General features: G+C 58.4%; 1 protein-coding gene across 3 annotated transcripts; it reads left to right on the forward strand.

The window, feature by feature from the left end:
• The first annotated feature begins 1,348 nt into the window (after window positions 1-1,348).
• SPRYD3 (SPRY domain containing 3) lies at window positions 1,349-16,949 on the forward strand. 3 transcript variants are annotated; one of them, XM_075551642.1, is made up of 12 exons: window positions 1,349-1,491; window positions 2,056-2,261; window positions 3,263-3,409; window positions 4,259-4,334; window positions 4,781-4,905; window positions 5,127-5,262; window positions 6,025-6,210; window positions 14,050-14,199; window positions 14,530-14,587; window positions 15,068-15,187; window positions 15,270-15,436; window positions 15,704-16,949. In XM_075551642.1, the coding sequence occupies exons 2-12, from the start codon at window positions 2,236-2,238 to the stop codon at window positions 15,836-15,838; spliced, it is 1,326 nt and encodes a 441-aa protein (XP_075407757.1). In that variant the 5' UTR covers window positions 1,349-1,491; window positions 2,056-2,235; the 3' UTR covers window positions 15,839-16,949. The 3 variants fall into 3 exon arrangements, with proteins under 3 accessions (XP_075407757.1, XP_075407759.1, XP_075407758.1); XM_075551644.1 differs by having other exon boundaries at window positions 2,056-2,150; XM_075551643.1 differs by lacking the exon at window positions 2,056-2,261 and having other exon boundaries at window positions 1,362-1,491.
• The last annotated feature ends 62 nt before the right edge of the window (window positions 16,950-17,011 follow it).

Below are 17,011 nucleotides of genomic sequence, written 5' to 3' on the forward strand. Positions count from 1 at the left end.
GCGAACCTCAAGGTCAGCTGGTTGAAACAGTCACTTGCGGAGAGGAAGATGAGATGCTCTACTCCCGTCCATTACCCACAGGGGCGGCTCTGTTCTGTCCTATAAGATGGTTATGAGTAGGAATTGACTTGATGGCGGTGGGTTCTGTGACCGTCGTGCCCAAGTGGGTCATTGTACAGGCTCAATGGCTCCCCTTTCAACGTCTGTGGAAGGTAGCTATGCTCACCACTGTACCACTGATGCTCATTCCACATGTGTGCAGTTCTGCTTACAGGACAGACAAGGGGATGAACCCCCTAGAAGAAGCCCTGCTCTACGTGGACGAGCCCCGGTGGTCTAGTGGTTACGCACTGCGCTGCGATCGCAAGGTCCCCAGTCTGGAACCACCAGCCTTTCTGAGGGAGGAAAAATGGGGCTTTCTTCTCCCATAAAGAGTTACGGTCTCTGAAAAGCACAGGGCCAGTTCTACCCTGTCCTATAGGCTCACTGTGAGTCGGCACTGACTCGATGGCAGTGAGTCTGTCTTGTACACTTTGGATCAGAATGAATGTTAGAAAATATATATGACATGGCATGAGAATACAGAGGGACACTATCCAGGAAAAAAGGATTCCGTGATCAGGAAAAGCAGGAATGGCCGCATTCTAGGAGCCAAACTCCCCAGACTACAAAGCCCCCACTTTGCTAGGTGCTCAATAAATGTTAGTATCCTTTCTTCCAGGAGCATGACCCCAGCCTAGCTTTCCCCTCACACTCCCAGTGCCAGCGAGGTGACCCCGCAGGGCGGGGTTGGAGCGCTCTTTACGGGAGGAGGAGCCCCGCCAAGCCACCTCTCCCAGAGCGCACTCGTCCTGTCGCTGTGATTTTTCCTGCCACGTCCCTCCTCCTGGAATACGACGTCCTGCCCAGAAGGAACTAGCGGGTGGCCGGAAGCGCCCAGGGGCACATAGAGCATATGTAATAGCTATGGACGCTTCACTCCTCGGAGCCTCCTTATCTTGAAGGGGAGCTGATAATAAGATTTATGTCACAAGTGTTGAGTGGCTCTGAAAAGGACCCGCCTAGGAAGCTTCCCGCGCCTGTCACAAGAAACCCTCGCACTCCCCTCCCCGCCCCCCCGCACAGGCCACCTTCTCCACCTGCCCCGCCCATCGCGGGAGCCGCCCTGACCCGTCCCCGCGGCGCCCGGACACCCAGAGCAGCGGCCGCACCGCCACGTCGCCTCTCGCTCGCCTCCCGATCGCCGGGCTCGCCAGGCTCCAGCCGGTCCCGGGGTTCCCGGTACCGCGCCCGAGACCCTGCCTTTGTCCTACGATTGGCTACCTCACGTGCCTATCGTCAGCGGCCGCTGCCGATTGGCCCGCGCAGGAGGGGAGGGCGGGTGCTGGAAGCGTAGGAAGGGCGGGGACCCGGATGTGTGTGGTGGCGGCCGCCGAGGAGCTAGTAAGCGGAGCTGAGAGGCCTATGGATGAGGAGGACGCGGAGGCCCCGGTAGGCGGGGATCGGGGGGCGGGGTCCCGGAGGCCCCGGGTCCCCCGGGAGCCCGAGGCGGGAGGCGGGGGTCCTGGGCGGGGGTTCTGGGGCAGGGGCGGGGCTTTGTGCCTGGTCACTGGGCTGCCTCCCCCGGCACGCCCGGCCCAGTGCAGGGCCTGGGGGCGCTGAGCCTCCTAACTGTGACCTGCCGGAGCCCCGTGGCCCGTCGGGGGGCTTGTCGGCGTGACCACGCTGTTTCGGGGCGCAGACCGGGCCCTGGGCGGCTGCCATTCGCGGGCGGGGTTCTGGGGTCATGCCCTGGCCCGGTGCCTGGGCGGGGAGTTCTGGAATTGCTGTGTAGGCGCCCACCTTACTGGGCCACGTGGCGGGTGCGGGCTGTAGCTGCAGCCGAAGGATGGTGTAAGGCCCACATTGGGGTTCAGCTCAGCCCAGTCGGTGCTTACTAAGCAAGCACCTACTGTGTGTGCAAGGCATGTCAGGCCATAAAGGGACGTTGGCTCCAGGAATTTGGAGGCCCGAAGGAAAAAAGCCCCTTGCCTTTGTCTCACGTTTGGCTCCCAGGGAAGAGTCATTCATTCATGTGTTGGAACCACCGGATCATCCCACTTCACTCCGCCCTCCCAGCCACCATCCCTCAGCTGAACTGCTACAAGAAGGTCTACTTGTTCACCGTCTGTCCCCTATTCGCTCACCCACCAGCGGCGTGCATGGGCTTTTCAGAAGCAGAAACTAGATTATTTGATGTCCTTATTCAACACCCCCCAAAGGTCTCTTGAACTCCTTAGCATGGACTATAGGGCCATAGTTTGTCCCTTGTCTTCCTCTTGGACCTCTTCACCTGTGTTTCCCACACACTTTCCACCCAGCCACCTTGCTAAACTCCTTCCCACCTCAAGCTCTGTACCTGGGCCACCCCTCTGCCTTCGAATGCTTAGCCATGGTCGTTACCTGCCCGGCTCCCTTTGATCGCAACTCAGTTGTTACCACAGAGAGGTCGACTCAACTCAACGTCTCCAAAAACTCACTGCCATCGAGTGGATGGCAACTCAGAGCGACCCCACAGGACAGGGCAGAAGTGCCCGGTGGGTTTCCGAGACGGTACCTCTTTAGGGGAGCAGAAAGCCTCATCTTTCTCCCCCAGAGCAGCCGGTGGGATCAAACTGCCCACCCTGTAGTTAGCAGCTCTGTGTGTAACACACTAAATAACTTGCTGTTACTATTCTTGACCACAGCGCCTTGCTTTATTTTCCTCCACTGTTCAAAAATGTCATGTCTGTTTATTGTCTGTCATGCCTCCTCTAATACGACACCCCCCACCCCCAGCCGTGCAGGCCCCTAGAGTGGAAATCCGAAGAGAGCAGGACCCCATCCACGTTGTTTACATCCATTACCTTCAGTACCTGAACCTGTGGCCATCTGGTAGATATAGTTCATAATGGCTCTGGAAGTTAGAGCAGAACTGTCCCATGGTGCTTCCAAAGCTGTCATTTTTACAGAAGCAGACAGCCACATCGTTCTCCCTTGGACCGGATGGTGGGTTCGAACCACCAACCTTGCAGTTGGCGACTGAGTGGTTAACCACTGCGCCACCAGGGCGTCTTTCCTTAGTCCCTAGAGCAGTGCATTTAGTAGGAGCTCAGTAAATGTTTGTGAAGCGCTTGACATGGGCACTTAGCTCTAAGGCCAGTGCGCCCTCACGTCTGAGCTGAGCAGGCTGAGGAGCTCTGCTCCGGGCCGGGCCTCCTCAACCCATATCCCCTCTTGGCAGGTTTGTTCTCATGAACAAGATGGATGACCTCAACTTGCACTACCGGTTTCTGAACTGGCGCCGGCGGATCCGGGAGATTCGGGAAGTGCGGGCTTTTCGATATCAAGAGAGGTTCAAACACATCCTTGTAGATGGGGACACTTTGAGGTGAGTTCAGGGGAAGGCGTCCCTATTTTCCTTTCTGCACCATGTCTCCGACTCTCTGAGGCTCTCTCAGAGGAGGCGGAGAACCTACCCTGGAAACCTTTCTGTATTTTTCTGTGGAGCTGTGTGTATTGCACACCCTGCACCCTCCGTCTGGGTCCCTCGGCCCCTGGGCTGGTCTGGGGAGCTTGATGGTGCAATGGAGGCTGTGGCCCGGCTAGTGCCTTGCAGAGAGGAGAGGACCCTGTCAGCCTTGCGCCCAGGTCGCCCGGTGTTGGGGGCTCAGTAAGGAGCAGCCATTTTGAAGGCAGGGGCATCCTGTCTGGGGAAGGACATTTCTAGGGTGCATTTCCAATGCTTTGGTTTGTGTTTGTTTTCTCTTGCTCTCTCTTCTGGCTCAGAGCCCTCCCCGACTCCTGAGCCGTGGTTCTCGCCCAGAGTTGGCACAGAGGTTGGAAGGAGCTGGGAGGGGGCAGGGAATAACTGTTTTCCAGCCCACCGAGAGCCTTGATACAGAATAGACCAGCTCCCCAAGGGCCGGGCCAAAGCTGTAGTAGGAGGGGCTGAGGCTGGGCAGGGTCTACAGCCCCCTCGCAGACAAGTCAGGGAAGCTCTGTGTTCTCTGCCCCTGGAAGTGAAGGCGTAGCCAGGCTGGCACTGGTCTGGTGTAGGTTGGGCCCTGGCTGGAGGCAGTGAGAGGGCTTGGGCGACCTCTGAACTCTTGTTATGTTGTCTGTGCAGAAATGTGGCCTTCTGCATTCTTCTCAGGGTGAGGCTTAGGGATGGGGAGGGCCTCCCCACTGGGCCTTGGGGTTAGGTCTCTAATGGAGCTCCTCCCCTTTCCTCCTCCAGTTACCATGGAAACTCTGGTGAAGTTGGCTGCTACGTGGCATCCCGACCCTTGACGAAGGACAGCAATTATTTTGAGGTGATCAAGGCATTGGGTGGGGAGAGCAGGGGGTGAAGCTGTGACTGATACTTCTGGGAGTGCCTGCCTAGATTGTGACCTTGGCTTTCAATGCCCCATCAGGGCTGTCCTGTTGGCTGGGAAAAGGGTATAGAGAGCTTAGCCCCTAATCTGAGAGATTGGTATCCCACAGTCTCTTCTGCTCCCCTGTCCCTCGCATGGGGGGCATGCCCTTCCCGTGTCCTTCCCAGCCTCCTGCCCCAAGCCAGTACTTACTCCATCTCCTGTCTTCTCCCCTGGTTTGGGAATTGTTCAGTAAGAAAGGCCTCCTCTCCCCGCAGTTCTTCCCTGAGCTTCCTCTGGCTCGGCGGAACTCCTCACGAGGGGTCTCCTTGTGCTCTGGCCCTCTCTGATCTCTCACCCCTCTCCCTCCGGTCCCTGCTGACCGTGCCGTCTCCTCTCTCCAGGTGTCCATTGTGGACAGCGGGGTCCGGGGCACCATTGCTGTGGGGCTGGTGCCACAGTACTACAGCTTGGATCACCAGCCGGGCTGGCTGCCGGACTCCGTAGCCTACCATGCTGACGATGGCAAGTGAGTTGCCGCTCCCTGTGGGCCCCGACCCCAGTCCTGGGTCTCTGAGGACTTCAGCTAGGACACGGGTGCTCCCACTGCCTCACTTGCCCGGGAGTGTTGAAACTTGTTCCATCGAGGAGGTAGCTCGATGGGCCTTAGACAGGAGGGTGAAGTCCCTAACCAGACCCATGAGTAGATGGCTTGGGAGGGGCCCTGTGTCTGTGCTGGTCTGCCCACAGGTTGTACAATGGCCGAGCCAAGGGCCGGCAGTTTGGTTCCAAGTGTAACTCCGGGGACCGGATCGGCTGCGGCATTGAGCCTGTGTCCTTTGATGTGCAGACGGCCCAGATCTTCTTCACCAAAAACGGGAAGCGGGTGAGTGCGGATGCTGGGTGTGACGCAGAAGCCTGACACGGCGGCGCAAGGACTTGTGGCACTGCTTAGAAAGACTGGGCTGGCCCTCTCCCAGGGTCCCATGGCTCCCGTCCCCCTCCATCCAACCTCAGCTTCTCCTGAAGCCCCTGGGGGGGAGCAGAAGCTGGGGCACGGCGCTGGTGACTGGCAGAAAGGGCCAGGGTGGACGGAGGTAGAAATTATGGGGAAGGTTTAGAGCAGAGTAAACGCTGGGAAGAAGATGGCCTGGCTGAAGCGCTGACACAAACGCTTGGGAGGACTGGGCCCTTTCTCTTTTGCTTTGCTTTGTTGCCCTCTTTTCTGTTTTATTGCCCTCCTTCCGAGTCTCCTCGCCACCTGCTTTCAGGGGTGCAGAGATGGGGCGCGAGCAGATGGAAGAGGGAGCTAGCGGCAGCTTTGTCCTTGCTGGGCTGCAGGTTGTTTTCCCAGGCCTTGTCTGTGCGGCCCTGCTCTCAGCCTCTGCGCCCCGGCACTTTTCCACTCCAACCCACTCTCATGCGTCCCCAAAGTGGCAGCAAACCGCGAGACCTGGGCTTGCTCGGTGGCGTCCTGACTCGCTTATCGACCTGTCTACCTCAGCTTTGTTTTCTTTTACTCCCCCCAGCGTGGGTGGCAGGTAGCTCTTTGTTGCATCATCTCAAAGGTACCCTGTGAGCTCTGGAAAAATGAACCAGGTGACCTTCCCCCTCCCCTCTCCCTCTCTCCCTTCCCCCTTCCCTGCAGGTGGGCTCCACCATCATGCCCATGTCCCCCGACGGGCTCTTCCCGGCAGTGGGCATGCACTCCCTGGGCGAGGAGGTGCGGCTGCACCTCAACGCTGAGCTGGGCCGTGAGGACGACAGCGTCATGATGGTGGACAGTTATGAGGACGAGTGGGGCCGGCTGCATGATGTCCGAGTCTGCGGGACTGTAAGTAAGGGTGATGGGACAGTGGGGGGCTGAGCAGGCCCCCCCAACCCCCCGCCGAGTTTGAATGGAAAGTGGTGGCTGGGTCTGCGCTGGGGCTTTGAGGCCCCAGGATTTGGGCAGAGTCGCCTGGACCTTGATGTGCGGTGCAGGCTGCTTCCTTCACCCCTTACCCTGTGTCAGAGCCGCAGTCCTCCTGGGCCTCTCCTGCCCTGCGCACTTGCCTCTGAGGATAGGCAGCCGGTATCCCCTTTGGGATTGATCCCTGCTCCCTTGGCCCAGACGTTTTCTGCACCTTGCCGTGGGGTGGGGCCAGTAGGGTCCCCCATCCATACACGTGTTGGAAGGTTCTCTTCTGCCATACCTGACATTTATAAGGATCAGACCGAGCCTGCTTTACTTTCTCCCTCCCTCGATTTTAGACATTCTTGGGCAGCACGGGGTGGGGTGCGTGAGGGAGGGAATTTCTGCAATCCTACCCAGAGAGCCTCCTTCTGGGTTGGGAGTGAATGGACACTGAGTCAGGGGGTCTGGCAGTGACCCCTAGTGGACTGCTCAGCCCTCCTACTTCGAATTGTCCCTCTGTTGCCCCCTTGCTCCCATCCCCCCAGGTGGCTGTCCTTCTTCCCCACCCTCGGGCCTTCTCACCTAGTCCTGCTGTTCTTGTCAGCCTTTGAGAGCAAAACAGAAGCAGTGGGAGGTGGGTGGGTTAAGAGAAAGGCCCCTCCTTCTGGAGTTCAAGGTGAGGCGACCTCAGGGCAGGGCTGGTGGCACAGAGAGTGGCCAAAAGCACGCCCTCGGATCCTTCAGTCCTTCAGGGCTCTCAGTCCAGGGTCCCAGGGACCCAGCGGCTGGGAGCCAGCATGTCCTGCTCGCCCACTCCTCGGCCCTCATCCCTCCTCTGTCTTTTCTCCTTCCCCCATCATTTGGACACCATCGAGAGTTGAACTTGGGCCAGGGCCAGGGCCACATTCCAGCTCTCATCCCTGACCGCTCCTCAAGAGTTTTTTCCTGGCACCCTCTCCCTGCTTGGACCTGTCCCCACTGCCCACAGCTCCTAGCAGGCATTCGCTTCAAATGATGCAGAATCCTGTAGACATTTATAAATAGCCTTCCTTCCTCCCGTTCTTCCCCCAACGCCTTCAGGCCACTTCTTGGGGGCTGTTTCTTCCTTGCACAGAGTTCTTAAGTTTGCCTCTGGGCTGACATCCACTCCCCCTCCACTCCCCTCAGCTGTGGGGTGAGAACACTCCCCCCTGAGTACTTGCCCCTCTGGGTAGACTCGGGCACAAGCCTCCTGAGAGACATGAGCTCTCTAGCCTCGCCGGTCATTCCATCTCTCAGACAAATTGCCCGCTTTCCGCTTCCTTCCATCACTGGCCGCCTCCTCCTGGCCCTGCTTACCACCCCCCATGACTCAGACCCAGCGATGGCACATCTGTCAGCCCAGAGGAGCCCGGGGGTTCTCCGGCCGCCTCTTTCCTCTTGTGACTGGAGACCTTCAGCATGACTGCTTCCCCATGGGCCAGCCCTGCCACTGACTGCCTTCTTAAGTGGGGGCCTCGGCCATTTCTGGAACCTCATTCCCTGCTTTTGTTTCTCCTGCCCCGGGTGAGAAAGAGTAACTGGTCTGTGACATCAGTAGATTGCCCTTTAGAACCACGGGCTGGGGAGAAACCACGGTCTCCCAATGGGGACACTACTGTTGGCATTTAGATAGGACAGTTCTTTGATGTGCAAACAAACAAAAGCAGAACAAAAAACCTCACTGCTTTGGAGTCCATGCCGACTCATAGCGAGCCTGGAGGACAGGGTAGACCTGTGTCTGTGGGTGGGTTCCTGAGAATGAACTCGTTATGGGAGTAGAAAGCCTCATCCCATGGGACCACTGGTGGTTTCAAACTGCTGACCTTGCGGTTAGCAACTCAACCCATAATCACTACCCGCTCCCAGGGCTCCTTTTTGCCGTACAGGACATTAGCCTTCCGGCACCTGGAGATAGAAAATGCGAGTACCTCCCCCCGGTGTCGTGGCAGAGCCCAAAATGTGCCCGCGCCCCCCTCTCCTCCTGCTTCCTGAGCAGGTGAATCCTGAGCTCCTGGGTTTGAATCCCAATGCCCCTTCAGAATTGCCTGTCTGCCTTCTGGAACCAGGGCCTCCCAGCTGGGAGGGTGTGCCTGCCTTGGAGTTTTTCTAGTCCTTTCTACTTGGGGGTGGGGGATATCAGATTTCCTTTCTTCGCATAAAGAAGAAAGAACTCAATTCTTGGTCTTTCTCCCTCCACCCTGCCATTTCAATATGAACACTTTCAAGCATACAGACGATTTTGGTGTTTTGCTTTAAATAGTCCAAACAAGACATAGATATCTTTGCCCTAGATTCCCCCACTGTGAGTATGGGGTCACGTTTGTTCCATCTGTTGTTATTGGGCCCGACTCCTGGCAGCCTTGGGCACACCGATTGGTGCTGCCCGTCCTCACCGTCCTCATGATCCTTCCTGTGGCTGCCCCTGGGCTGCTCCCTCTCACTGAGGGCCGTCCTCTCCTCCGCCGACCCTCCACTGTACCCAGCATGGTCCCCAGGGATTGCTCCCTCCTGACGCCGTGTCCAAAGCACAGAAGGTGAAATCCTGCCATCCTCACTGCTAAGGAGCGCTCTGACCGCCTCTTCCAAGCTAAGCGTGTCGTTCCTCGGGCAGTCCCTTGCGTGTCACTGCCGTCGCCGGCTCTGTAGTCCACAGGACACCCCGTTCTTCGGTCTTCCTCGTCCGCTGCGCAGCTTTAGCAGGCGTCCGAGGTTGGAGGCAGGCAGCCCTTCGCCCACAAGGCGACAGGCTTGCTCTTTACCATGGTGAAGAAGTCTATTGCAGCAGACGGGCGCAGATGGTCGGTGCGTCTTTTGGTTTCTCCACTGCTCCCTCGGGCATCGACTATGGGGTCCAAGTGAGTGCCGTGAAGTCCACGACAGTCTTGGCCCAGGTGTGAGGCTCTCTGTGCTGTATGTGGAGATGTAAGCCATACTAAAGGCTTTGACTTCAGTCTCTTTCATCTAAATACCTTTGCTCTAACCAAGTACCCGTGTATAGACAGACGCAGCTCAGTCAGGGAGGATCAGGCTGTCTTTGTTTCCTGCTCATAGCTGCCCCGACAGCTTCTTAGCGATGTGGCCCACGGCCTTGATGTACACAGGGAACGAACGAGGCCCCGCCCTGCCAGGGGTCCTCCCCAGACCCAACCCAGGAGGAGGCCGTGTTGGGGCCTGAGCTGGCCAGTGGGACGTATGTTCACTGCTCCTGTTTCAACTGCTCCTGGCCCCCCGGCACTGAGCCCTCCCCAGCAATGTCAGGAGGGATCAGGGTCTCTGTTGGCAGGGTGAGCAGGCTGGGGAGGCTGTCTGGGCTATGAGGCACCAAGCCCTGCTGTGTGTGGTGGAGAGGAGGGGGCCGTGTTGCAGCCTCAGGAGAGGAGTTCCCCTAGCCTAGGGATCTGGGGGACACTTCTGTTGATGGAGCATTGCTTGGAAAGAAACCCTGGGGATGGCGCGTGGTTGCGTGGAGTGGAGCCACTGAGGGGTCAGTGAGCAATACGGGGCAGCCCAGGCCCGCTGCAGTGTGAGGTTAGGGCCAAGAGAAAGAACCCCTTCCTTCTCTGTGACTGCTGGGCCCAGACGCTTCCCAGCTCTGGGGTGACCGTTGACATGTCGCTAACTAAATATTTCATCAGGTTCCAGCAAGGAGGAGTTAGCCTCATATTATTTCATAGGAAATAAAGATGCTGGGAATAAAAAAAAATATTTCATCAGGAGCCCTGGTGGCATAGTTATGCATTGGGGTCCTACCCACAGAGTCAGCTGTTCGAAACTGCCGCTGCCCCGAGGGAGAACAATGAGGCGTTCTGCTCAGAGTTGCAGTCTCTCAGAAACCCACAGGGACGGTTCTTCCCTGTCCTATCGGGTCGCTGTGAGTCAGAATTGACGTACTGGTGGTGCTTTTGGTCACGTCTTGTCAAGGAACGCTGGTGCCTCAGTGGGTACCCCTTGGTGTGAACCCGCCAGTTGCTCCAAGGGAGCAAAGCTCTGGCGACCTGCTTCCATAATGACGGCGGCCTCGGAACGCCTGCGCCATCCTAGAGTCCCCAGGCGTCCCCGCGGGCCCTGTGGTCATCGACATAGCTGATCTGCCGCTCCGTGCCAGTGGACCCCACGGCCTGGGCAGGCGTGTGGATTGGGTGCTTAGCTCCATGCCTGGCATTGGCAGTGTCTTCATTTAGTCCCCACCTCTTGTACTGTGGTGTGCATCCTACTGATCACAAAACGGGCTTCTTGTTCGTCAGCTCCTGGTGGCCTTCTGTCCAGCAGAGTGGCACTCTGCCCAGCCCTGCGCGTCTTTGCCCCCAGTGGTCTGACTGAGTCCCATGCGGTGGTGGTTATGTCCCGTACAGAGCTGGAAATAACTGGCCCTGGGGGTGCGGGTGGGGGGTTATTAGGGGCCGTCACGTTGTTTTCGACCTGGTACACCACAGAATGAAGCACTGCCCGGCCCGGCCCTGTGCTGTTCTCACAGGTGCCCCCTACTTGAGGGCACAGAGGCAGCGCCAAGCCAGCCCATGTTGTGGAGGTCCTGCCTCTCCGTTGCCGCCCCCTCTAGTATTACCAACACGACGGCCTTCTCCGGGGCTGGTCGGACAACATGCCCAAACTATGTCAGATGAAGTCTTGCTCGCCATCATGAGAGACTCCTGGGGAGCACTCTGGCTGTGCTTCTAAGACAGATTAGGTAACCCCAAAATAGAAACCACCCCAACTCGATGCCATCCGCCAATTCTGAGAGTAGAACTGCCTCTGGATTTCTGAGGTGGAAAGTAGTACCAGGAATAGAAAGCCTCATCTTTTTCCCTTAGAGGAGCAGCTGGGGGATTAGAACTGCTGACCTTGAGGTTAGCAGTCTGACTCGGAACCTGACAGGGCTCCTTAAGGTGAGGTAGGGCTAATCATAACAGAAGTTAGGATTTGAACCCAGGTTTGTTTGAATCTCTAGCAAACCAAGAGGCATCTGAGGCCCGGATTGAGGGGCCACCGTCAATATTTCTAGCACCTCAGACTCGAGGGGCAAAGCCACCCAGTGATTCATCACCTGTAGTCTGGACAGGAAGCAGCGGGGCTGCAGACAAGCTCTGCCGGACGCTGATCTCTTCCTTTCCCAGCCCTGTGCTCAGAGAGGCTTTGGAGGCCTTAGCCCACCGCAGTCAGATGACCGCTGATGGCGTTCCCTCTGAGGAAGGCCAGGGACTTCACCGTCCAGGGTGTCCGCAGTCTTCGGCTGCTCTGTGGGGAGGAGGGTCAGCCAGAGTCCCGGGTCTGTGCATTTGTCTCTTGGTCTTGCCCGTAAGGAAACACTCCACCCTGTCCACAGAGAAACCTGCAGCGGCTGGGCCAGGGAGAATGGCTGGACGGGTTTTTCCCAAGGCTCGGAATCTGGACCAGCTCTCTTTTGGCTTGGGAACTGGAGAACACTGTGTTTCCAATGCCGAGGCCAGGTGGTTGGAGGGGGCCAGGGCAGCTGTGAGGTCCTCCACCCAGTGCTGCAATGCTGGAGCCGAGAGTGGGCTGGGGGCTCTGGGTGGAGGCGCAGTGGAGGACGGACGGGGACACACACACACACACACACACACACACACACCCCACCCCCGGACGGAGGCCAGCACAGCACAATTGGAACAGCCAGGGCCTTACTTGTCAGCTGCGCTGAGGCGGTTCTGACCTGTGTGTGGAGCAGGAGCAGAGCCTGTGTCCTCGGCTGGGGTCCTGACAGGAGGAGCCCGCAGGGGGCAGTCAGCAGGCGAGGGCGAGCGACACTGTGGTCCCACCAGGGCTCCTTACAGGCCCTAACGAACCCACCCAAACCCGCTACCATCAGAGCAATCGATCGGTGCCAACGCCTCGGGACCCCATATAGGGCTTCTGAGGTGGCAAGTCTTTCTGGGAGCAGACAGCCTCCCCTTTCTCCCGCACAGGCTTTCACTAGCACCTGGTCAGTCAGGAGACAAGCTGCGGGCCGTCCTACCGAGACAGCGGCCGGGACCCCCAGAAGGGCTCTGGCTTAGCGTGCAGGTCCCAGTGTCAGGAATGAGAGAAGGCCTGTACCTGCCTGCGGGGCTGGGGGGTGTTGGCATGCTCTTCCATCCTTCCCTGGCTTTGCTTGCCCCCTTCCCCCACTTCTTTTTGGAGAGGAGGAGGATGGATGGGTTGTGAGGTGGCAGGTATCTGAAACTGAGCAGGACCCGAGGGCCTCTTTCTGCGACCCACCCTGGAGGGGTTGGGGTGCTGAGTAGCTTCTCCTATAGATGAGGGCACTGGGTCCCTTTCCTGTCAGCCAGGCATCTTCAGCCAGGAGAGGCCAGTCCTATTCCATGGTTTGTCAGGGGGCTGAGGAGGAGGCCCCCAGGGCTTGTGCTTCCTTGGAAGATAGAAGTCTGGAAAGGCGATCGGCTCATTAAAAGGGGATTAAGGAAGTCCCGGTGATGCCGTGGGTAGGGGGAGAGAAGGATGGGGTTGAGTTATAATTCCGCTGTTTCCATGGCAACGGAAAAAATAAACACTCCCAGTTTGGGGGTGGCCACCCTGTCGTGCCCGGGCAGGACTGCCTAGGCAAGGACCCATCTGTCATTCCCCCAAGTCTTCCAGCTTGAAGTAGAAATGAGGAGCTGGCCCAGGCCCACCTGACTTCCCAGCTCCATCTGACCTCCCTCCCTAAGCCACAAGGAACATTGAGACATTGCCAGGCTCAGGGGTCCTCAAACTTTTTAAACGGGGCCAGTTCACTGTCCCTAAGACCCATTAGAGGGCCAGACTAATTTTTAAAAAAAAAACTATGAACAAATTCCTATGTACACTGCACATATCTTATTTTGAAGTAAAAAAACAAAATGGGGCAAAAACACCCAGCGGGCCGGATAAATGTCCTCGGCGGGGATGTGGCCTGTGGGCCATAGATCACAGAGGGAACCGGCTTCAAGCTTGTCTCCCAGCGCAAACATGGCCCTGTGCCAGGCTGCAGCACCCCCACCCCTTCATGCGCCCCAGGAAAGTCACACAGCCACAGTCTAGTCTGCACTTCAGGTCTGGCACGGACCCCTGGTGGCATAGTGGGTTAAGCATTGGGTCAAGGTCAGCAGTTTGAATCCAGCAGCAGCTCCTAGACAGTGGTTCTCAACCTTCCTAATGCCAAGACCCTTTAATACAGTTCCTCATGTGGTGGTGACCCCCAACCATAACATTTTTGTTGCTACTTCATAGCTGTCATTTTGCTACTGCTATGAATCGGGCGACCCCTGTGAAAGGGTCGGTCCACCCCTAAAGGGGTCACGACCCACAGGTTGAGAACTGCTGTGACTTAGAGCCAAAGAGTGGACAATCCATTTCTGCAAAGCTTTCCATTCTCCGAAACCCCGCAGGGCTAGTCCTGAGCTGTCCTCCAGAACTTGACTGTGATGGGTGGCAGTGTCTGCTCCCCGGGGATAGACTTCCCCAGTAGAGCAGTCTGCAGGGTTAGTCCCGGGGACGGGAAGGCACAGCCTTGAGACCCGCCTGGGCTGGCCTGCCCCTGACTCTAAAAGGAAGGTATCTGCAGATCTGGAAGGGGTCTGGGTCTGGAGGAATGCAGGAATAGTTGACCTAGGTTCCCCAACGCCCCTTCCCCCACCTTCCTAGCCTCTGCCTCCCTAGAGCCCGGAGGCCACATTGTCCCTCTGGTGCCTTTGGCTTCCACACAGGGGCTTTGTCCAACCCAGAAAACTGGCTCGTGGCCAGATGTGCCTGCCTGCCCAGCCCCTCCCTCTTCCCCAGGTGCTGGAATACTTGGGCAAGGGCAAGAGCATCGTGGACGTGGGGCTGGCCCAGGCTCGGCTCCCACTCAGCACCCGCAGCCACTACTTCGAGGTGGAGATCGTGGACCCTGGGGAGAAATGCTACATCGCCTTGGGCTTGGCTCGGAAGGTGGGCACCTGTTTGGGATGTGGCTGGCCGGGAAGGTCTGGGAGAGGTGGGGACTGGTTTTGGGGCAGATTTCAGACTGAGACACAGCACAGGTGTACAGAGCTGAGTGGGAGGGCAGCCCCATGTGACCTAGGACCTGGCTGGGAGGGGCAGCCAGGGCCCCTTCTCACCTTTTCAGCATGCTCTGCAGTCCCACGTGCCTGCAGGGGGTGAGGGGCTGCAGGGGCCTCAGGCGGGCTGGATGCTCTTCCTGGGTTTTATTGATTCCAGAGGCTGGGATTGTGTGTGTGTGTCCATAGGCCTTCTTCCCCCCTTTCCTTCCTGGTACAGGATTACCCCAAGAACCGGCATCCTGGCTGGAGCAGGGGGTCTGTGGCCTATCATGCGGGTGAGTAAGGGCCCCTTTCCTGGAAGGCTGCCCTGGGGAAGCGGGCTGGCAGGGGAGGTGGACATCCCATTTCCCAGCCCTACTCCCCAGTTTAGCCGCCATTGCTTTCTCTGCTCCTGGGATTTGTCCTCCCAGCCTGCTGGGCTGGCTTCCTCAGTGTCCTGCCTTCCTGCTTTCGGAGCATGTGGTTCTTCTTTTAGGGATTTCTTGAGGAAAGGAGGAAACTTCCTGTTCCTGCCCTCTCCGCCCCGCATGTCCCTGCTGTCTGTGCCTCCCTACCCCAGACGCTGCAGACCAGTCCCCTTGGCGGGAGTTCTTCCAAAGCCCTGAGCCGATGGACTTTGGGACTCTCTGCCCACTCCACCCCCATCTTTATCCAGCTGGTCCCCTGTTCCCCTCTGGCCTGGAGTGGGGGAGGCGGGAGGCCTTCCGCTTCGAGTGAGAGCGTTGAGCCGTCATCCCTCTCCCTTCATCCCCCAGACGATGGCAAGATCTTCCACGGCAGTGGTGTCGGGGACCCCTTCGGGCCCCGCTGTTACAAAGGCGACATCATGGGGTGTGGGATCATGTTCCCCCGAGACTACATCCTGGACAGTGAGGGTGAGTGGGGTGGCCGTGGCCCTGGCAGGCTGGGGTGCCGGGTGAGGGGACACCACAGACGCTCCACCTCCTGCCCTGCTAGGTGACAGCGATGACAGCTGTGACACAGTGATCCTGTCTCCAACTGCCCGGGCGATGCGCAACGTCCGGAACGTCATGTACCTGCACCAGGAGGGGGATGACGACGAGGAGGAAGAGGAAGAAGACGGGGAGGAGCTAGAGCAGGAGCATGAGGGCAGGAAGGTGGTGGTGAGTGGGCAGGAGGGCGGGGCCACGATGGGAAGAACAGTCTGAGCCCAAAGGCCTGAGCACTTAGTGGGGCTGCTGATTGGGAGACTGGTCGGCAGAGGCCGGTTCCCAGCCCAAGTATGCCCTCCTGTGGTCACTTGGTGTATCACCGACTCGCCTTTCCTCTCCTCTCCTGTCCATGCTGGAGTTGAGAGTGGTTGAGGCCCAGGATCCTCAGAGAGACCAGGGCCTGCCCGCTCTAGCTACACCCCCTCTTCCCACCACCAGGTTTTCTTCACCCGGAATGGCAAGATCATTGGCAAGAAAGACGCTGTGGTTCCTTCTGGGGGCTTCTTCCCCACCATTGGGATGCTGAGCTGTGGGGAGAAAGTCAAAGTCGATCTGCACCCCTTGAGTGGCTAGGGCCCTCTCCCCGGGCCAGCCCTGCTCCCTCTGCTCCCCGGGCAGGGCCAAGTACCCAGGGCCTGACACGTCCAAGGGTTTGCTTATCCAGGGGGCACACAGGGCACTCTGCCCCCTGTTGACTCCTCAGAGCCCAAATCTCTGACCTGCTGCTGTCCCTGTCAGCAGCCCTTGGGCCGGAGGCCTGCTGGGCAGGAACAGACCCAAAGAACAGGGTTGACAGACAGAGGGCCACTAGCTGCCAGGCCCCTGTTCCTCTCTGGCCCCACTGGAGTCAAGAGGAGCGAGCACCCCATTTTCAGCTGCTATGTGGTCATGAGGCCTTGCACGGCCCGAGGGTAGAGACCCCCCACCCTTTACCACAGTATTCTCCTGTGCATTCTGTGCCCTTTCATTTTTTTCTACGTCTTCATGTGAGCCTTTTTAATTTCTCCTGTGAATCAGTTGCTGCTGTCATCCCCCCTGGCTGGGCTAGGGGGGCTTCCCTGGGCCCATCTCTCCCCCTTCCCTGGCTGCTGCCCCAAGAAAACTCCTCTAAGAGCTCCGTTCTCTGCTGAGAGCTGGGGCACTCCCTGCTCAGACACCATAGTTCCGTAGAGGTCTGGGTGCCCCCGACCCCCAATCAGTACACACAGATGGTTTCCCGTGACCCCAGAGGGGCTGTGTGTCTGGGCAGGGAGGTGCTGGGCCTGGGGGTGTGCCGCCTCTCATCCCCTTGTCCCTAGCTCCCTGGGCTGCACGCTGGGGCTCTGGAGCATGTCTCCTGCCTCAGCCCAGTGAGCTGCACCCCCTCCCCCACTTGCTGCTTGTACCAGTTGCCTGTTTTGCTTCTGTGTTTGTGCCCCCCACCCCTACCCCTAGACGCCCTCTCTTCCTCCTACACCCTTCCCCAGCCCCTCCCTGTATGGTGACCTCCCCTGGGAGAAGAAGGAGCAGGAGCTGCTAGCCTTGGTTTGCACAGAGCGGGGAGGCTGTGGGGCAGTTGGGTGAGCTGTCTGCTGCTGGGGCCCCCTGCCCTCCTGTCAGGCCCTGCACTATGATGTCTGAAATGAATGTACAGACCAGAGATGTTTATACACCAATAAAGATGGAGTTTCCCTATTTATCAGAACTGCTGTGACAGGGCTCCTTTCTGGGAAATAGCTGGAGGGGCAGCCGAGGGAGGTGGGACCC

This window comes from Tenrec ecaudatus, chromosome 6 (assembly GCF_050624435.1).
Source record: "Tenrec ecaudatus isolate mTenEca1 chromosome 6, mTenEca1.hap1, whole genome shotgun sequence".
Lineage (NCBI taxonomy): Eukaryota > Metazoa > Chordata > Mammalia > Afrosoricida > Tenrecidae > Tenrec > Tenrec ecaudatus.